Below are 20215 nucleotides of genomic sequence, written 5' to 3'. Positions count from 1 at the left end.
ACTCACAGAGATCTACCTGCTTTTGCTTCCCAAGTGCTGGGATCAAAGGTGTGAGCCACCACCACCCAGCTTTTTTTCTTTTTTTTAACAACTGATTAAAGGTGTATGCCACCACTGCCTGGCTTAACTGTTCTTTCTTATAGCCCATTGAATCCAATTAGTGCTGCCCTTATACACATGAATGTGAGGGCCATCTACTAGCATTTGGGCAACTTTACAGTGGTCACACCCCTCCAAAGAAAATACAACCATCCCTTCCCTAGCAATCATCAGTTACCAGTAGCTCCTCAGCTGGTGGTGGGGTCTCATGAGCTCTTCCTCCATCATTGCTTGATCTTGTGCAGGTCTTGAACAGGTGATCACAGCTGCCGTAAGTTTGTGAGTGCGGTGGCACTCTCATTTTAGAATACAAGTGTTTCTAGCCACCATATGAGACAAAGTCTTTCACTGGGACCTGGGACTCACCAGATCAGCTAGACTGGCTGCCTTGACTAGCAAGCTCTAGGCATCTATCTGCCTACCTCCACCTCCTCAGTGTAAGGGTTATTGGTGCTTGCCATCGCACTGTATTCAGAAGCTGTGAATTAACTCAGGTCCTTATGCTTGCTCAACCATCCCTATATGCCAGAAGAGGGCACCAGATCTCATTATAGATGCTTGTGAACCACCATGTGGTTGCTGGAAATTGAACTCAGGACCTCTGGAAAGAACAGCTGGTGTTCTTAACCCTGAGCCGTCTATCCAGCCTGATGTCTTCACTTTTAATATAAGCTATGTGACTTCCATGAAGATAATACAGGAGCTTAGGATTCACCTCAAACTAATAGAGATTCTCTTGAGTAACAGGTACAAGCATAACAAACCAGTCTCATGCTGTTCAAAAGAGAGGCTGGAGGGATGGCTCAAAATTAAGAGTACTTGCTGCTTTTGCTGAGGACCTGGGTTTGGGTCCCAGCACCATATGGCTGCTTACACCATCTGTAACTGTTGTTCCAGAGAAATCTGATGTCCTCTTCTGACCTTCTTAGGCACTAGATACATGAGGTACACAGACATACAGGCAAAAAAAAAAAAAAAACCTCATACTCACAAATAAATCTTCAAAGGAGATCTGCCCTGCTCACCAAGGTCTCTATGAAGATAAAAAACAAACAAACGCTGAAGACCTGAGTCCTGCTTTTAACTGCACAGGCATTGCCAACTGAGTTCTTCCTATGTGGACAGTTTGGTGGAGCTGCATTAATATTAGTAGAAGCAATTGTTGAGGGGTATTACTAGACATGGCTTTAAGTCAACAGAAATCTTTACTAGCCTACCACTACACAGGGTGTTCATGATCCCAGTGTAGTCCCGAGGCTTTCTCAGGGTGAGCTTTTAAGCAAAAAAAAAAAAAAAAAAAAAAAAAAAAAAAAAACATGTTCTGGGTTGACATACTGTAGAAACAAGAACAGTTAGCCAGAAGTAGAACTACAGAAGCTAAAAGCAAGGTTAGTACATTTTGAGACTTTCCCAGAACTATATGGACTTTGATGGATTAGGTCTTTGTTTACTTTTGGCAGTTGCTGTGTATGTGCTGCATTTTATGGTACTTCTTTCCATCATGGAGTCAGTTGTACTGAGGTCTGGGGCCCTGTTACACAGTGCTTTAATCTAGGTTTTTGAAATAAGGTTGTTTTGTTTTGAGACAGGGTTTTTCTGTGTAATTTTGGAGCCTGTCCTGGCACTCACTCTGTACTTACAGGCATGTGCCACCATACTTGGCAGTTTCTCTTTTTTGTTTATTTGTTGCTGTTGTTTTTGAGGCAGGGTTTCCTTTGTGTAACCCTGGTTGTTCTGAACTCACTCTATAGACAAAGCTGTGCTCAAACTCAGAGATCTACCTGCCTCTACTACCCAAGTGTGCCAGCACCGTCCAGCTTGACAGTTTCTTTTAGAAATTATTTATTTATTTATTGTGTGTGTGTGTGTGTGTGTGTGTAGGTACCTATGTGATTTATGTGCACCATATATGTTCAATGTCTGAAGAAGCCAGAAGAAGCTGTTAGATACCCCTAAAACTGGAATTACAGGTCATTGTAAGCTGCCTAGCATAGAACTTCTTGTTTTATCATGCTGGTCTCCAACTCACAGATCTGCCTTCCTCTGTCTTCCTAGTGCTGGCTTGAGATCCGATCTCCATCACAGTTGTAAATACCAATCCCAGCACTCAGGAGACAAAAACGGGATCCTCAGGCAAATTGACTTAGCTACCTATCCAATCTGGCGAGCTGCAGGTTCAGCGAGAGAGCATGTCTTAGTATACAGGGTGAAGTGATGAAGACTTAATGCCAACCTCCAGTCACACAATGTCACCCTTCCCCTACACGCACACACACACGTACACAAAACACACACACGATAAACAATAATTTAAAAAATTGTTTATTGTTTTACTTCAGTAATTGGGGGGTGCAGGGTATATATAGCTGTAAAAATGTGGCATAAGTTGGCATGACATTCCTCTTTTCTGGTTCTTTGCACACGACTGGATGTATCGTTTATAGTTGGGGAGACAGTGCCATTTTACTAATCTTTCTTTTTTCTTTCATTTATTTATTTATTTTATTTCGAGACAGGATTTCCTCTGTGTAGTCCTGGCTGTCCTGGACCGGGCTCTGTAGACCGGGCTACTCTCGAGATCCTCCTGCCTCTGCCTCTCGAGTGCTGGGACTAAAGGTGAGCGCTTCTATCTCCGGCATTTTACAAATCTTTCAGGTCCGAGTTGACCCAGATCCTAAGATTGAACATGCGCCTCGCAAAATCCTTTTCAGTTACCCGCCAAGTTAAAACTGCATTTCCCGAAAGACCCCGCGACTCTCGCCTTTCTCCCGCCTCTTCCGGTTGTGCACCAGGCCCCGCCCTGCCACGCGCGTCGGCCAATAGCAACCCACCTATCGCTACCGCACAAACCGGAGCAACCGGTGAGCTACGGGGCGGGTTCTGGGGCCCGGTTTGGTTCCTGGAGTCCGAGCGGCAGATTCGCTCGGCACTGGAGAGGGAGCTTATTCTGTCGAGTCAGGAATCGTGGGTGAAGTTCGCCACTGGTGCAGAGAGGGAGTTGTGAAAGGCTGCGCTGGGCTCCCGCAGGGGCTCGGGCGCACTCCCAGTTTCGGCCTTTTCATGCAGGAAATGAATCTGCTGCCGACGCCCGAGAGTCCAGTGACTCGGCAGGAGAAGATGGCGACCGTGTGGGATGAAGCCGAGGTGAGTGCTGGGAGACCTGAGGGGCGTCCTGGAGCTTGGGCCAGAGCGCGAGACATTCTTGGAGGGCTGGGAAGGAGGTGGCTGTGAGTTCAGTTCCGGTTCGGACTGGGCACAGAGCTTCTTGGGATCCGACTTCATCCTGCTGTTACGAGTAGGGAAACAGGCTGTGAGTGGGCTGTGGGAACGTGGGACGGAAACCCTTAGTAACAGTAAGTAAATACATCTTTCTTTCTTTAAACAGCAAGATGGCATTGGGGAAGAGGTGCTCAAGATGTCCACAGAAGAGATCATCCAGCGCACACGGCTGCTGGACAGTGAGATCAAGGTGGGCGCCTGACTCCGGTGCAGGTGGCGAAGTCCCAGCAAGACTCTGCCAACCCCAGACACCTCCACTTTCTTTACAATCAGAATGTAGGAGGCTTGAGGCCTGTCTCCTGAGACCAGAGAAAGATTAAAAAAAGAAGAAGAAAGAAAGAAAGAAAGATAAAACAACCTTAAAAGTGGAGAAGGAATGGGGTGATTAGGGATCACCAGATAGTTTCCAAGGAGATCTTCAAAGTATTTTCAAGGGTTTGTATAACAGGCAAGGCTGGACTACTTGATAATACCACCACCACCCCCGTATTCTACAGATACTTCACCAAGAAGTTTTCAAACTGGTCTCTTGTCTTGACTTCTGCAATTTAGAAACAGCCAGGCTGGGCCTTCAGAATGGCCTGGTTGGATGGGTCTGACCTTATCAATAACAGGGCCCTAATTAATGCAAGCTGAATCAGGGTTGAACATTTGTTTTCTCTTATTCCAGATCATGAAGAGTGAAGTATTGAGAGTCACCCATGAACTCCAGGCCATGAAAGACAAAATCAAAGAGAACAGTGAGAAAATCAAAGTGAACAAAACCTTGCCATACCTTGTATCCAACGTCATTGAGGTATTGTGTATGTGGAGGGGAGTCAGTTAGGCTTGGAGACTCTTGGGATGGGGCCCATAGGGGTAGAGCTGGTACCTTTTTTGAAATCAAACTCCATTAGACCTCTACCCCCTGACACCTACTACCTAGACCTAGGCCTGCAAAGGCATGAACTTTACAAATAGAAGCAGCACCTAAACAAAGATTTTATCAACCCTCTAGCATACCAACTGTATTTCAGTTTTTATTCATTAATTTACTTATTTTTTGGTGTTTTGAGACAGGGTTTCTCTGTGTAGCTTTGGCTGTCTTAGAACCTGCTCTGTAGACCAGCCTGACCTTAAACTCCTAGGCATCCACCTGTCTCTGCTTCCCACGTGCCAGAGCTAAAGGGGGTGCACCACCACTACCACCCCGCTTAAACATATTTTATTAAGCTTAAGGCTAGTTTGGGGCATGAAGTGGGACCTGTGGCCTTGTGGGTGTGGGGAATTGTTTTGGCTCACACAGCAGTGGACTCTGGGAACTTCAAGGGACTGGGCTTATTTTCCTTCTTAGTTGCTGGACGTTGATCCCAATGACCAGGAGGAGGATGGTGCCAATATTGACCTGGACTCACAAAGGAAGGGCAAGTGTGCTGTGATCAAAACTTCCACAAGACAAGTAAGGCTGGCTCAGTAATAGACAGAGGACAAGGGGCAGCACTGGAGTTTCGGTGAACAAAGTAGCTAAAACTGCCTGTACTTTTTTCCCAAAGACGTACTTCCTGCCAGTAATTGGGTTGGTGGATGCAGAGAAGCTGAAACCAGGAGACCTGGTGGTGAGTGCTTCCTGGGCCCAGGCAGGGCCTCTTCAGGGAGCTTCTTACACTGCTTTGGTGACCTTAGTCATTGTTGCCTCTGAACTTGTCACTGCTGCAGGGATTCTCTCTGTAGTCTCTGATTCTTAAATTTCCCCGACCTGTAGCTTTCTTTTTATACTGTAAATAACTGTCCCCCTGCCCACCAGGCAGAGCTGGGACAAATGCAGAGGCTCTATGCTCTGTCCCTAGGGTGTGAACAAAGACTCCTATCTGATCCTGGAGACCCTGCCCACAGAATATGACTCTCGGGTGAAGGCCATGGAGGTAGATGAGCGGCCCACAGAGCAATACAGTGACATCGGTGGCCTGGACAAGCAGATCCAGGAGGTGAGAGGGGCATGGCTGCTGCCAGCAGCCTTGCCAGCCTCTTGTATTTTTTCACCTATTTGACCTGATTGTATTCCCTTATTTTACCTTTGTAGAACAGCTGCCTGGGGAGGAAAAAAAGCAGTGTTAAGTGCTGGTAGCCTTGATTCCAGAGAGATTGGAGGGGCTGCCCAAGGCCACAGAAAGGGCCAGTGCAAAAACTCCTGTTCTTGCCCCAGTGTCTAATTTGCCTTCCTTCCTTCCTCCCTCCCTTCCTCTCTTCCTTCAGTGTGTGTGGTGTAAGTGCATGTATAGGTGCATACATGCATAGAAAATGTCAAATATCCTGATCTATCATTTTCCACTTTTTTGGAGGTGCAGAGTGAGACATGGTTTCTCTGTAGCATTGGAACCTCCTGAAACTCACTTTGTAGACCAGGCTCTGTAGGTCTGCCTATTTCTGCTTCTGCTTCTGCCTCCCGAGTGCTGGGATTAAAGGCATGCACCACCACCATCCAGCCATTTTCCACCTTTTTCCTATGAGCTGGTGTCCCTCACTGAACCTGGAACTAGGCTGATGACCAGCAGACTCCTCCTGATGGTCTCCACAGCTCTGAGGTTATAAGGCATATGTTCATGCCTGGATTTTTACATTGGTGCTAGAGATCTGAACTCAATTCTTCATACTTGCACAACAAGTTCTCTTACTCGCTTAGCCATGTTTCCAGCCCAGTCCAGCTCAGTGTCCTAATCCTGCTGTTCTAGAGTAGCTGCCCTTAGGGTGGGAAATGGAGATTTTTAGGAGAGTAGAGTTGGCAGAGATTAGCTTAGGGTTGTGGGATCCCTCAGGGTGTCACTTTCCTCACCCAGGACTTCTTCCTGGCAGCTGGTAGAGGCCATTGTACTGCCTATGAACCACAAAGAGAAGTTTGAGAACTTGGGTATCCAGCCCCCAAAAGGAGTGCTGATGTACGGGCCGCCTGGTACAGGGAAGACTCTGCTTGCCCGCGCCTGTGCCGCTCAGACCAAGGTGTGTGCAGCGGGGCAGTGAGGAGGAAGTGGCTGGGGTTGGAGCTGTATGAAATGGACTTGAAGATCCGTGGAGCCTGCTGTGCCTTTGAGCTGATCTGTTCCCTCTCTCTCAGGCTACGTTCTTGAAGTTGGCAGGCCCTCAGCTGGTGCAGATGTTTATTGGAGATGGTGCCAAGCTGGTCCGTGATGCTTTTGCTCTGGCCAAGGAGAAGGCGCCATCTATCATCTTCATTGATGAATTGGATGCCATTGGTACCAAGCGGTAAGGGAGTGCTAGGGACTTCCAAGGGCTGGGGGTGAGGGATGCGGTGGGAGTTCAACTCCCAATCCAGCTAAATTCCAACTCTTTCCTGTCCTGTTGCTCCCTCTCCCTGGGTAGCAACTCTTCTGTTTTTCTGCTTCCTAAATTGTCACCCGTGATCATCTCACATGTATTCAGAGTCTGTCACACACAGAGATCCTATTTAAAACCCTTCCTAGGTCACCCCATTGCTCCTTAGCAGAAGTATTAGATTTGTGTGGCCTGTCCTTCCAGTCTCACTCTGCCCCCACCTTGGACACCTGGGACACCCTCCCATTGTCTGATTGGTTTTTGGCTCCTTCCTGTCACTGACTAGTCATCCAGCCATTGTCTTTAGACTCAAGAACCCTTCCTTGGCTGCCTGGGCTCATAATTCTCCGAGCCACAGCCCTAGCCCTGGCTGTTTCTGCTCACTGTTTGTCATCAGCCCAGCATCTGATCCCAGAAGCCTCTGCAAGCTTTGAATGCTGCAGTTAAGTGTTGGTGACACCTTTCTCTGTGCCAGTCTCTGGGCTGGGTGCCTCAAGTTGAGGCAACCATTTCCCTGGACAAGTTGGAATAGCCTGTGCTTATGCCGTGATGTCACTGGCATCTCGGGCTCCTGTGCACTGCAGCTTCGACAGTGAAAAAGCAGGGGACCGGGAGGTGCAGAGGACCATGCTGGAGCTTCTGAACCAGCTGGATGGCTTCCAGCCCAACACCCAAGTAAAGGTGAGTGAAGAAAATGCAGCTCAGCAGTTGGGCCTTCGCCTCTGTCTTTCCCACACCCTGGGCTATCTCCTTTTAGAACCATGAGTATGCCCTTGGGTAGACACACTGCTCATCAGTTCGAGCTGCTGCTTCCTCTCTTCCTTAGGTAATCGCAGCCACTAACAGAGTGGACATTCTGGACCCTGCCCTTCTCCGCTCAGGACGCCTGGACCGCAAGATTGAGTTCCCGATGCCCAACGAGGAGGCCCGGGCCAGAATCATGCAGATCCACTCACGGAAGATGAATGTCAGGTCAGCTGCAACAGCACTTTTGGACCCTCCGTTCTCACCACTCCTGTTCTGTGGTTCCTCAGCCTCTGACCACCCCTCCCCTTCCTATGCATACACATAGCCTCCATTTCTTCCCACTGCCTGAAGTAGAGTTGTGCTGGGGCTCAGACCCTACTTCCCATCTAAAGACACATAGACCTCCACAGCCCAGTAGGTGGGCACAGCCCAAGCATGGCTTAGGAGAATCTGACCAAGACCAGATAGGTGATCTGAGCTCAGACCTCCACAACTTTGAGAGGTGGACTAACCTAAGCATGTTCTGTTATTTGAAACTGGGGATAATTATTCCACTTTCAGAATCGGCCATGATAATGTTTTTTTTTTTTTTTTTTTTTAAATCCCTCCTGAGACAGGAATTCTGTGTGTATCCCTGGCTGTCCTGAAACTCACTCTGTAGACTAGGCAGGTCTCAAACTCACAGAGATCTGCTTCCCAAGTGCCAGGATTAAAGGTGTGTGAGTGCCAGGATTAAAGGTGTGCACCACCACTGCCCAGCACCGTGATGATCTTTCAAGTACAGTGCTTGACACATGAGGACAGATGTGGTAGCTACATTGTGCTGGCTGGCGGAGGGCTCTGTGGAGTTATAATATCTTCCTCTATATAATCCTTTGTCCCATACCTCAGGCAAACTTGGTTCCCGGGATCTCAGATACAGGGTTCTAGAAGGCTGGAGTTCCAGAGATCCTATAGTTAATCTCATTAACCTTCAACTCCTTACTTTATACTGAGAAGAAATGTCAGGGTAGGTAAAGACTTGCCTGCCAGCAAAAAGCAAGTTGACTTTATTGCTTGATGTTGCATAGTAGAACATATTCTCATTCCCTCCTCATGAGTAACCAAGCTCTGTGGTGTCTGTCCTTTCTCCAGTCCTGATGTGAACTATGAGGAGCTGGCCCGTTGTACTGATGACTTCAATGGAGCGCAGTGCAAGGCCGTGTGTGTGGAGGCGGTGAGTGGTCAGGGGATGGGTGGGTCGTTTTAGCCTTACCCTTTCCCTGGATAGGTTAGGGGTCTAGGCCTTTGGAAGTTGGGCTCAGGGTGCAGGGAGGCACCCTAGATCATATCTGTCCTGGCTACAGGGTATGATCGCACTGCGCAGGGGTGCTACGGAGCTTACTCACGAGGACTACATGGAGGGCATCTTAGAGGTACAGGCCAAGAAGAAAGCCAACCTGCAGTACTATGCCTAGGACCTCTAGTCTGCCTACTGATCTGTGGGCTAAAGCTGATAATAAAAGGCATTTCTGTTCCATGCCACCTGTCTGTCTCACCCTCCGTGGACTCAGGGTGGGAGTGGCATGTATGGAGGGGATCTTTTCCTCAGGAGCTGTAGCCTCAAAAAATCCCAGATAGCCATGGGCCCCAAACCAGCTGTCTGGGTGAAGCCCTGTTATAGGGAGGTACAGGGCACAGCTGTTGCCTAGTCTTCTTCAGTCCCCTGTCTAATGTCCTCCTTAAGTCTCCTCTCCCCTGATCCCTGCTGCAGCTCTGACCTTTTTAGAGGCTGTGGCCTTGGAGTTCCAGAAGGAAGACCCTAAAGAGAAGCTAGAATTTCCCATTTTGCATTCCAGTGCTCTAGTTTTTGTTGCCTTGTAAAATCAAGGTTTAGGGTTCAGTTCTTGAAATAAACTCCAGTGTCCTGGCTTGTGGACATCCTGTTTCTCCACAGGTCTTATTAGCCTATCAGTCCTTTTTCTGGCTTGAGCAAGATCACTGTGAAAGCCATTCAGGCCTAACTTTCCATCATGCTGCTGTCACCCAACCTTACTCTGCTGTCTGCTCTGCTCTATGGAGCCACACGGCTTTCAGTCTTTTCAGCCCTATTTTTGCTGCCCCAAACGCTAAGGTTACAGGCATGCCCCACAGTCCCCCCCCCTTTTTTTTTTTTTAACTTATGAATAGTGTTGTACCTGTATGTATGCCTACATGACAGAAGAGGGCACCAGACCTCATAGATGGTTGTAAGCTACCATGTGGTTTCTGGAGATTGAACTCAGGACCTCTGGAAGAATAGCCAGTGTTCTTAATGGCTGAGCCATCTCTCCAGCTCCCACCATTCCCAGTGGTGCTAAGATAGAACCCAGGGTTTAGTCCATGTCGGGCATACACTCTACCACCTGAGATACATCCCTGCCCCTGTATAGGTTAATGAATAATTTTTATCAGGATAGCAACTGTAGAGTCCATGTATTATTTTTAGTTTGTGTGTGTGCACATACATGTGGTCAAGACATGTAGCTGTCAGAAGACAATTTTGTGGAGTCAGTTCTCTCCTTCCACCTTTATCTGGGTTCTAGGGGTTGAACTCAGATCAATAAGCTTGCACCTTTACCCACTGATCCATCTCACTGGCCTGGGTGTATCCATTTACAGATGCATTTAAGCCTTTGGGCTGAAATAATACATAATGAGGTGGTGTATCAACAATTTTTTTCTTTTGAGACAGGGTGTCACAGTAAGTCTTGACTAGCCTGGAATTTTCTGTGTATACTAGGGTGACCTTGAACTCTGGCTTGTGGACTTTAAGATTAGTCTCAAGAGTGCTAGATTAAAAGATGTGCCACCTTGCCTGGCCCCCATCATTTAGATTTCCATTGAGCTATTTTACCAGTGGCTTTGGCAGCCCTGAATGTCCTTTCAAATCTGTTAATCCTCAAAATTCCACATATTGCAAAAAAAAAAAAAAAAAAAAAGAGTAAAAATCCCTTGCCATTTCACTTTCCCTTTCTTCTTTCCTTCCTAGTAGACATGACTTAACACCAACTTGTCACACCTCCACAGGGCGCCACCTTACCAGCTCTCCTAGGTTTTTCTTTTCTTTTTTTCCTTTCTTTTTATTTTTCAAGACAGGGTTTCTCTGTGAAGCCTTGGCTGTCCTGGAACTCACTCTGTAGGCCAGCCTGGCCTCAAACTCACAGAGATCCTCCTGCCTCTGCCTCCCGAGTGCTGGGACTGCAAGTCTGGTGCTCTCCTCTAGTTTAACCCTCCCCATATGTGCTGAGTCACTGAGCATTGCATGCTGTCTGATGTTTTGCTCCAGGAGCTGAGCAGCTAAAGATTTTGTCCTCTGACCTAGGCTTAGGTGCCCCCTCCTTTCCAGCCAGAGAGAATTTGCTCATGAACCAAGTGAATGTGCAGACATCACCCTCACCTTCCTGGCTTCCTCACAGTACAGCAGAACTCCTTCTACACCCCTTGGAGGAGTACAGTGGAGGACACTGATCCTTGGCATGTGTTTTGTCAGCCTTCTAGCAGGGCCTTCACACCACAGTGGCAGCCCTGAGCACCTGCTGACAGGAAAGACAACTGACCTTTGAGTCATGAGGGTCCCTGGACAATTAGCTTACTGATGTCAGCCAGGTGGACCGGATCTCCCTTGGACTGCTCGTAGAACACTGACAGCTGAGCATTCTCAGCTAAGGAGGCAACTGATTTGGTTCCCCACCTACTTGCATTAGACTCACAGATGGATTATCCCTACCAGTAGGCTGCTGAAGGCTGCTTCGTGCCTTAGGGAGGAGAGTGGGTAGGATTCTTCCTGAAGCTGCTAATGGAGAAGCAGTGCCCCCTGGTGTGTGATGGTCATGGTGCAGTCAGGGAGGGAGCCTAGTAAAGACCCTTTTTCCTCCTGCCTGCATTTGGGGAGTAGGTGGTATGAGGAGGCTCAAGTGAGATAGGGTCTCATGTAACCCAGGTTGGTCTTGAATTCATTGTTCTACCTGATGTGTTACTATATCCAATGCTCCTTCCCCCATGCCTTTTTCCCCTTGTTTTTCAAAATGGGCATTTCATGTAGTCTGGGCTGGCCTTAAACTCCAGGTCCTTATTCCTCCATTCCTAAATGCTGGGTTATAGCATGACACCACACCTGGCTCTCTTAAGTGAACTATAATTCCACTGAAGTCAAAGCTGGAAAGGACTTTCTGGTCCTGCTCACTTGCTAAGAACTGCTAAGGGGGAACAGGGAAATAAATATCCTTAGCTTTATAGGTCCATAAGATCAGTGGTAGTGATGAAGGCTCAGATGAGTGCTCAAGCATTAATGGGATAAAAGGCTAACCATGAAACAGGCAGGGAGATAAGAAACCTCCAGAGATGCACAGCAAGTGTAGTGGATCTGGCCAGAGCACTCAGCAAGAGTGTTATTATGTGGAACAGGCAGCGGTCTAGGTAATATTTATTTTATCTATAGAACAGGTATTTACAGATAAAGATGAACCACAGTATAACTACTATGGGATCACTCAGACTTTTCAGTGGCCACTTCTAACACCCACAGTTGTGCAGCAGGGCTGGAGTTTGGCTGGAGAGTGGGCCAGCTGAGTACCTGGACATCAGCCAAGTGAAACAGTTGGGGATTATGGCTTCAGCATTCTCCCAGTTCACATTCCTGAACGCTGACAATGTGGAGCCCTCACCACCCCCACCTTACCCTCAACCCAGAGGACTAGGGGCCTGAGCAGGGAAGGGCAACAAGACTCATTCTCCCTGCCTGCATGGGGCATGTCTGCTGGACCCTGTGCAGGCAGGAGCATCCTGAAGCTGCACTGGGAGACTGCTAGCCTGAGGACTACTCGGCTGCCTTGCAGGCTGCTGTTTGGAGTCAGGGGCGGTGAGAGCTGCCTATGAGGCTAAGGAGCATTTGCTGGGGAAGCATGAGCCCAGGCTGGCAGCCCTGAGGATGCAGCCCTTGAGGCTGTGTAGGACATCAGTGCTGTGCGGGGCTGGGGTTACAAAGCACCCTCCACCCCTTTCTTTGGCTGCCGAGGTGGTGTAGGAGGGCTGTGTAGTCTCTGTCTCTAAGGTGCTTGGGACCTGAATGGTCAGAGCTTCAGTTGCTCTTGGGCTAGAGGCCCAGCAGGGACAACTCTGGTTCTCTGTACCCCTGGGCTCTTTGGGCTGCTTTCTTTGAGTGGGAAGTGAGGCCTGTGCTGGCACCAGTGCTGTCCTCCCTTGCTGCTAGGTGACAATGGGGTGTGGCTGGGCAGGCGCTGCTCTGTACTCTGCACACAGGGATCACAGTGTCGGTCTCTTGCACACATCTGGCTGCACGTGCACACCATACCCTCTGTCCAGTGAGGCTGGTTCTAGCATTCACCCTCTGCCTCACACACAAAGTGACAGAACAAGTTGGCTCTCTTATTGCTTGCTATGCAGAGTGGGATGTCAGGAATGGTTATTCGACGAAGAATGAAAGCAGCACCATCACCACAATGCCGGAGCAGAGCAGCAGCACCTGCTGCAGGGAGTGCCTGTTGGGAGAGGGTGGCTTAAGAGGGTGGACAGGGTGGCAAAGGCAGCAGTTCCTCCTGGGTCCCCTCATTGGCCATCCCAGGAGGTCGGTCACTCACCACAGGTCATCTTCTTCCAAGAGGTCAGGCAACACATTGACCAGGGCAATATAAAGAAAGCCTCCAGAGGTAAAGGGCAGGATCCAGAGCACTGTTTCCTCTGTAGGGAAGGGTCAGCTGGTGGTGAGCCTGGGAACTGTATGTACCCCACCCTCTCCTGCAGGGGAGACCAGGCAGACACGAGCCCTATAGCAGCAGGACAGGGGTGCCATGTGGCTGGTGCACCTCTGTTGAACACTACCACTCTCATACCTACTCCTTTGGGAGATTGTGTACAGATGGCGAAGCAGGCCCCCAGAAGGCCCCCCAGGGCTGTAGAGAACTGTAGCTTGGCTGCAGTCCATCGGTCAAAGCCAGCGCGGAGCAGGATAGCAAAGTCACCCACCTGAGGAAAGGACCACGTGAACACCCAGCCTCCTGTCTACCTTGCCCCTGGGCCAGTATTCAGTGAAGCTGTGCCCCTCCTCTAGCCCACTTCTGTGGGCAGGCCCACCCCAAAGCTCTGCCCAGGTTCCATACCCATTGCTGAGCCTGGGAACCTTGGGGTCTCTGGCCTTGGTGCCATCCTCTGGGCACTTACCTCATGGGGGATCTCATGCAGGAGGATGGCCATTGTGGTTAGAAGCCCGATCTGCAGAAATGGGAGTCTGAGTCTGATGCCTTGGCTGGGTAACTAGACTTCCCCCCCATAGCCAGCCCCTCTACAAACGTGAATGCTGCTCTGGGTAGGACACTGTGGCTATAGGAAAGACAGCAGTGACTGAAGGAGACAAAGAGCCTGCCTCTCAGCACTAACAGCCTTGATGCTCCAATATGGTGTGTCATCTACAGATGTGCTGGCACATTCGTAGCACATTGGGACCACATGCAACCCCTGAGCTGCAGGTTGGATGTGCCTGGTAGAGACAGGATCACAAAACAAACTCCTGTGTGGTTCCTTGTGGAGCGGTGCTATGAAGAAGAAACAGGTGCCCTGGAGAGCAGGTGCCTAATCAGGGTGAGAGTGCAGATGCCTCTTGGAAGTACATTTAAGTTGAGGCCCGAGGGATGAGGAGTCAGCTGTTCCAAGAGTGGGAGGAAGCATGTTCCAGGAAGAGGGCACAGTGGATAAACAGCAGTGTTCTGGAGGTACTACTGGGGCCAGAACACAGAAGACAGCAGCAGATAGGGGAGCATTTACTAGTGGGCAGGGCCAAGTCTAGGAGCGATAGAGACATCCAAATGGGGGCCGGCAACAAGAACGGCAGAATGGGGTGGGAGACTAGAGGTTAAGAGTGCTTACTGCTCTTCCCGAAGGCTCAAGTTCAGTCCCCAGCACCCACACTAGGTTGCTCACAACTGCCTATAACTCTAGATCCAGATCCAAATCCAGCTTGAGGATCTTTTGGCCTCCAAGAGGACACAAATGTGACACTAGCACACACACATGCAAATAAAAATAAATCTTGGAGGAAAAGGAGGGTCAAGGGAGACAATGCAGAGACTATAGCAGCATCAACAGAGGGATAGGGACAGGGGCTTCATGAAGGTGCTGTTAATAAAAGCAAGCAGAGACTATTTTGGAGGTGATCAAATTGGTTGACATAGGTATATCATTCCCACCAGAAATGCTGGAGCTCCGCCTGCTCCACCCCTTACCTTTTTGCTCACAAGAAAGCTGGCGGCCACAGCTAGCCCATGAGTGAAGTTGTCTATGGTGTTGGCCAGCAGGTTGAGATAGCCACTGACCTGGGTGAGGGGAGAGAAAGCCAGGCTGAGCCAGACAGGCAGAGCTGAGCTGGCCATTCAGCTCTGCAGCTGCAGGAGGGGGGCCCTCATGGGCCACTCACTTTGAGGTTCCGGACCACGGCTCTCAGGCCGGGCTCTGCAGCCGGCTGGGCCAGACAGTGGCCTCCATTGAGCGCGGCAGCAGTGGGGTCTTTGCTGAGGGCCTACGGCCAGAAGAAGGAGAGAGAGAGAGGTGACATTAGATGCCCCCCACTCAGACAGGCAGACAGAAAAAGAGAGGAGGACAAGAGACACAGAATACCTCTTTGATCTTGCTAGATTTTGCTGCTCCGTCAGCTACATTCCCCAGACCTCACCCCCACATCGTTGTCCTTATCAAGCTATAAGGTCAAACTAATTCAGAGGCTGATGCTGTCACTGTCATGAGTTTCCTAAAGAAGTTGGCCCACCCTCCCACAGCTCTCAGGAAAGAGCCAGGAGATACCTTTTGAAGGACTTAACTCAGACCCTGGGCTTCTCCAGGGCTAGGGTACTTACTTTAGAAAACAAAACAAAACTGACATATCCAGGCTCTAGGGCCTATGACTCACCTGGCTGGGGCCCTCTTTCTCCTTGCTATTCAGGAACATCTTCTCCAAGGCCAGAAAGGTCAGGAAGCCAGCAATGACCCATAGCCCCAGCTGCTGCTGCTGCTGCAGACTCTGTCCTTCACCACCTGCAGGGGGAGCACTAACAGGCCATGCCAAGCCAGTGGCTAGAAGGGAGCCATTTGGAATGGGACCTAGAAAAGGGCTAATCCAGGGAGGAGGGTCCTGGGGTGGGGTGGGGGGCGGGGAGGTGGCACCTGCTGAACAAGCAGCTAGGCTCTAGGACTCCCAAAGAGGCCAGGGCATCAGGATTAGACCTTCCCTCTCAGATCCCTCCTGGATCTCTCTTCCCATACCCCTCTCCCAGCCCCTGTAGAGCCTGCAGGGCCTAGACCAACCCTAGGCTCTCCTATTCTGTCCTGAGGTCTCACTCACCGGGACTGATGCTACAGGTGTAGGCCCAGGCCTCTGGCAGCAGGTGTAGAAACACATTGCCCAAGAGTCCACCTAAGGCGAAGCTGAGCAGCTGTTTCAGACGCCAGGCTCCAGCTACAAAGCAGAGATGTGAGGTCCTGTGCTGTTCCCAAGCTCACCCATTTCTAGACTGCAAGCTCCCAAAGGCTGGATTTCCAAAGGCTACTGCTTTTCTGGGTAGCTCTTCCCCAACCCAGGAAGGGCAGCAAGGGCAGTGTTCAGAAGGAACATGTAACAGTCTGAAGAACCCCTGTGGACTCACTGACGATTGCATATTGGTGAAGAGATGGACAAGTCCCAGCTCTCCAACCCATCTATCTGCTGGCATCCAGAAGGTAACTTCTGAAACTCAGTTTCCCCAAGTATAAACTGGATCTTGTCAGAATTAAACAACAAAACATAAAGCAAATGTTCGTTAAATGGGAATTTCTCTCCTCAGCTAGTGCCACCTTAGAAGACTTGACAGAAACTTGGGGTTTTTATGGCTTGCACATCAGTTGATAAAGCAACAGGCCTAGAGGACAGAAGCAGCTGGTGGTGGTGTGACTCCCAGGGGACACTGCTGAGTTCAAGCTAGCCAGAAAGCAAATGCTTCCCACTTGTAAAATGTAGCTAATATTCCAAGTACATCCTGGACTGACCCTGCCTCACACATACAAAGTGAGCATTCTGCCACAGAGCTACTCATCCCCTGAGCTGTTTGAAGTGGGACACTTGTTGCATGGGTATGACAGGCTCCAGGAGGGCTTGGTTCCCAGCTTGTCGCAACCATCAGACAGACACCATCCAGGAGCCATCTAGTTTATTGAATGGTTCCTGAGCACGTCAGATGGCAAAAGGCTAAGGGTATTCATTCTATGTATTCATTTATTAGAGAGAGGGAGAGAGAATGTGCGTGCATGCACTCATGTGGAGGGCTGAGGACGACTCTGAAGAGTATGTTCTCTGCTTCCTCCTTCACACGGGTTTCAGGAATGAAATCAGTTCACCAGGCTTGCAGAGCAAGCACCCACTAAGCCCCTTCACCAGGCCTTCTATTTCTTTTTTAAGGGTTTATTCTTCCTTTTAATTATGTGCATGTATATGAGTGCAGGTGCCTGCCCAGACCAGAGGCTCCTGCTGGAGCTGGAGCTGGAGTTGCATACGGTTGGAAGCTGCCTGACATGAGTGCTGGGAATTGACTCTGGATCTTCTGGAAGAGCAGAACTTGTGTGCTCTTAATAGCTGAGCCACCTCTCCAGCCCATGCATTCTTTTTATATTTTGAGAAAGGGTTTTCATGTGGCACAGGTTGGCCTCTGCCTGGCTATATAGCTAAAGATGACCTTGAACTTCTGACTCTTCTGCCTTCACTCAGGTTCTGGGATTTTCAAGATATACTACCATAGCCAGTTTTATGCAGGGCTGGAAATTGAACTCCTGGATACCAACTGTACTTCATCCATAGCCTTTACACTACTAGCCAAAACTGGAGGGGAGCCAGCACTTGCTTACCTCTGTACCAGCCTGTAAGCACCTGCCCCTCGCTGCACCAGGCAATCCTCCATGTGCTTCGTCTAAACTCACAACTTGGTAGTAGTACTAGTTTCATTGGGGTGTGGGGGTGTTGGGGCTTGAACACAGGCCTTGAACATGTTAGGCAATCAGTCTCCTACTGAAGTACATGCTCAGACTTATTATCCCTATTTTCAAATCTGGCAGACTGAGGCAGAGTGTGGTTCAGTAACTTGCCATATACTAAGTAGTCGGTGGGTGGCATGGCCAGGATTTGAGACCAGGTAGTGTGACAGCCATATTGCCAGCCATTGTTCATACTGAGTGTGGGGAATGCTTGCTGAATGAAACAAGAAACAGATGCATACAGGAATGAACGAATGAATATTTACACCTTATTCCCACAGGACCAAGGTGACACTGCTTTCCATCCCAGACATAGTGTACCTGGTACCTGAGACCTAGCATTTCCCAAGAGCAAGCAGTATGCTTCCTCCCCTTCTAGCTGATTCTCAGGGCCACTGAAGGGTCACTCACCTTCTGAGCGCAACATGGTCCCCATCTCCAGGGGAATGACCAGCAAGGGGAAAACCCCACTGAGCCCAACCATGAGAGAGCCCACGAGGGAGCAGATCCAGGTGTCAAGTCGCTCCCCACTCAGCAAAGCCCCCCAGGACTCGGTTTCTTTATTATCCAGGCGACAGGCAGCTGCAGCCCCCAGGCTCCGGAGGGCTGGCTGAGAACTTCCAACCCTTCCCAGAAGCTCCAGGGCAAGGAAAGTGAGGAAGACGACCCTTTGGCCTGCCATACCACAGCCAAGGCAGGGACATCCAAGCATGCCAGGTGCTGGAAAACACAAAAGACTGCTTATGTGATCTGCCTCCTTGGACTACATACCCACTTAGGAAGCCCAGCATCCTCCCACCCCCGTCTCAAGTGGCCATGGCAAAACCCTCCTGCTTGCTCTGCAGAAGTCATAGAATCCCAAGGGTGGGTGCACAGAGCAAAGGAGTTCTGCTTCTCTACACTTCTCCCAAGACCCACACATTTTTTCCTTCTGAGCTGGCTCCAGCTTGTGTGTCAATGTGTCTGCCTGAGGCTAAACTTTCCCTAATGACTGGGTGAGGCACTGGCTGGTCTTCCTTCAGCCACCGGAGGGCCCATCCCTGCTGGGTGTCTCTAGCTGCCAGGAGAGGCTTGGCTGCCAGGATGTGCCTCTGAAGACACTCCAGAGTCTAAGGCCAGCATTGGTTAACTTGATGGGGTGGCACTGAGGAGCACATGTGAGGAAACGAAGCAGTGGCTCAAACCCCGTCCCCTTAAATGATCTCTTGGGTACTGAAAGACAAGAGATGCCTCACAGATGCCGGAGCCACAGGCTATGGTGACTTGTGGCTGATTTGATAATCTAGACTTTAAGCCATTTGACTGTGGGAAACTCCTGTAGTCCTTCCGAGTCTTCATTAGGGAATGGAGCAGGTACTGCCTCCCTCACAGGGCTATGGCTATGAGATGAGCTTGATAGCGCAGGTAGCTGCTGGCACGGAGGAGGGCACATAAGCCCTCTGTGTGCCAGAGGAGGCCTGGAGCACTCCCAGCAGGAATGTGTTCTGCAGACAGATCACCGGATGGAGATGTGAGTCAACCAACCAAGAAGTTCAGTCTGGAAAGTTTAAGTGTGGTCTGCCCTGCCTTATACTGACCATGACCTTGACTGCCTCAGTTTCCTCATCTGCTAGTGGATGTGAATACAGAAATCATCTGCCTCTGGTTGGTGGACTAGAAGCCTATGTCTGGGATCTTCAGGCCTTAATTAGTGAGACCCTTACAGCCACCGCTGTCACCACCACCACCAAAAAAAAAAAAAAAAAAAAAAAAAAAAAGGGTGGGGGAGCTTCACTGGGACCAAGGCAGGCCCTAGCCAGGTCATGTCCTTGGCGGGTCATATAGAGGCGAGGACCACAGGTTTAGCATAGAAGCATGGGGTAGGGAGAGGAAGGAGAAAGCGAGAGAACGGAGGAAAAAGAGAGTCAAGAAAGTAAGCCAAGCCACATAGTGTCTGGTGGAGAGAGGACAAGAAGCAGGGCAGCGGGGAGAGATGAGGGGCAGAGTGTGGGACGACAGCGGTAAGGAAGAGTCAAAAGCAGGCAAGTTCCACTCCTAGACTCTGGCCCTGCGGCGGCCGATTTGGGGACCAGCACGATCCATCCGGCCCCGGACGCGGGCCTGAGGGTCCAGCGATCACTCACCGTGCGGTGGCAGAGGTGGCGGCGGCGGCAGCAGCTGCGGCGCTCCGGGCGGGCCCGGCCATCCAGCTGCAGTCTCGCGCCCCGCCCCGGCTCTGCCTCGCCCGGCCCCGCCACTAGGCCCCCCGGCCCGGAGCCACCCCCGGCGCGCAGCCACGTCACACGGGGCAGTCCGGAACCCGACGCACCCGGCTTCGGGGGGCTAGACGGAGCGGCGGCGGGGGGGCGCTTCCGCCTCTTAGCCATGGGGGACCCGCGCGGTCAGCGCACTTCCGCTCGGGCCGGATTACGGGGCTGCGGAGAGGGCAGGACGGAAGTGGGTAGCCCCACGGGCACCGCGTTTAGTCAAGCTAGGCTAGGCTGAGGGCGGCAGCCACGCGGGGACCGCGATTAACGGGGCGGCGGGGCTTGAGAGTGGCAGCGGTCTTCCTTCTGGGACTGCAGTCCCAGCAGTGGCCACGCGAGGGCGCGCGTGGATGCTACCTCCGTCCCGGGATAAGAGCATGGCTGTGGTTCTCTTGAGTCAGCCCGCAGGCCTGGCTCCTCCATGAGCTGGGGAAAGGGGAAGTGCCTGCCGCAGGGAGGGGCCTGGCTCCGGTACCTCAGAAGAGGGAATTTTATTCTTACTCATCGAATTA

At 50.5% G+C, this 20215-nt stretch overlaps 2 protein-coding genes across 3 annotated transcripts; one reads left to right on the top strand and one right to left on the bottom strand.

The window, feature by feature from the left end:
- Positions 1 to 2970: 2970 nt before the first annotated feature.
- On the top strand, positions 2971 to 8956 carry Psmc3 (proteasome 26S subunit, ATPase 3). Its single transcript, XM_051184251.1, has 12 exons — positions 2971 to 3243; positions 3485 to 3568; positions 4049 to 4174; positions 4712 to 4816; positions 4911 to 4973; positions 5205 to 5342; positions 6208 to 6351; positions 6467 to 6615; positions 7269 to 7365; positions 7511 to 7656; positions 8566 to 8647; positions 8778 to 8956. Exons 1-12 carry the CDS (start codon positions 3160 to 3162, stop codon positions 8886 to 8888), a joined length of 1329 nt encoding a protein of 442 aa, XP_051040208.1. The 5' UTR covers positions 2971 to 3159; the 3' UTR covers positions 8889 to 8956.
- Positions 8957 to 11858: 2902 nt separating this feature from the next.
- Slc39a13 (solute carrier family 39 member 13) lies at positions 11859 to 19632 on the bottom strand. Of its 2 annotated transcripts, XM_051184249.1 has the most exons (10): positions 19581 to 19632; positions 17869 to 18177; positions 15800 to 15913; positions 15368 to 15492; positions 14879 to 14980; positions 14688 to 14777; positions 13630 to 13680; positions 13302 to 13434; positions 13050 to 13149; positions 11859 to 12950 (listed from the first exon to the last, which is right to left on the bottom strand). In XM_051184249.1, exons 2-10 carry the CDS (start codon positions 18167 to 18169, stop codon positions 12875 to 12877), a joined length of 1092 nt encoding a protein of 363 aa, XP_051040206.1. In that variant the 5' UTR covers positions 18170 to 18177; positions 19581 to 19632; the 3' UTR covers positions 11859 to 12874. The 2 variants fall into 2 exon arrangements, with proteins under 2 accessions (XP_051040206.1, XP_051040207.1); XM_051184250.1 differs by lacking the exon at positions 14879 to 14980.
- Between the last annotated feature and the right edge of the window lie 583 nt (positions 19633 to 20215).

This window comes from Phodopus roborovskii, unplaced genomic scaffold (genome assembly GCF_943737965.1).
Source record: "Phodopus roborovskii unplaced genomic scaffold, PHOROB, whole genome shotgun sequence".
Classification (NCBI taxonomy): domain Eukaryota; kingdom Metazoa; phylum Chordata; class Mammalia; order Rodentia; family Cricetidae; genus Phodopus; species Phodopus roborovskii.
This window is presented reverse-complemented; position numbering and strand designations above follow the sequence as displayed.

What these genes read in the sequence shown, in the direction of transcription:
- Psmc3 (XM_051184251.1), top strand. Translation starts at nt 3,160, where the DNA reads ATGCAGGAAATGAATCTGCTGCCGACGCCCGAGAGTCCAGTGACTCGG. An exon ending in TTGTATCCAACGTCATTGAG is followed by an intron (nt 4,175 to 4,711) that starts GTATTGTGTATG and finishes TTTCCTTCTTAG; the next exon opens with TTGCTGGACGTTGATCCCAA. An exon ending in GATGCCATTGGTACCAAGCG is followed by an intron (nt 6,616 to 7,268) that starts GTAAGGGAGTGC and finishes TGTGCACTGCAG; the next exon opens with CTTCGACAGTGAAAAAGCAG.
- Slc39a13 (XM_051184249.1), bottom strand. Translation starts at nt 18,169, where the DNA reads ATGCTTGGATGTCCCTGCCTTGGCTGTGGTATGGCAGGCCAAAGGGTC. An exon ending in GACCATGTTGCGCTCAGAAG is followed by an intron (nt 15,914 to 17,868) that starts GTGAGTGACCCT and finishes TCTGCTTTGTAG; the next exon opens with CTGGAGCCTGGCGTCTGAAA. An exon ending in CCGTGGTCCGGAACCTCAAA is followed by an intron (nt 14,778 to 14,878) that starts GTGAGTGGCCCA and finishes CCCCTCACCCAG; the next exon opens with GTCAGTGGCTATCTCAACCT.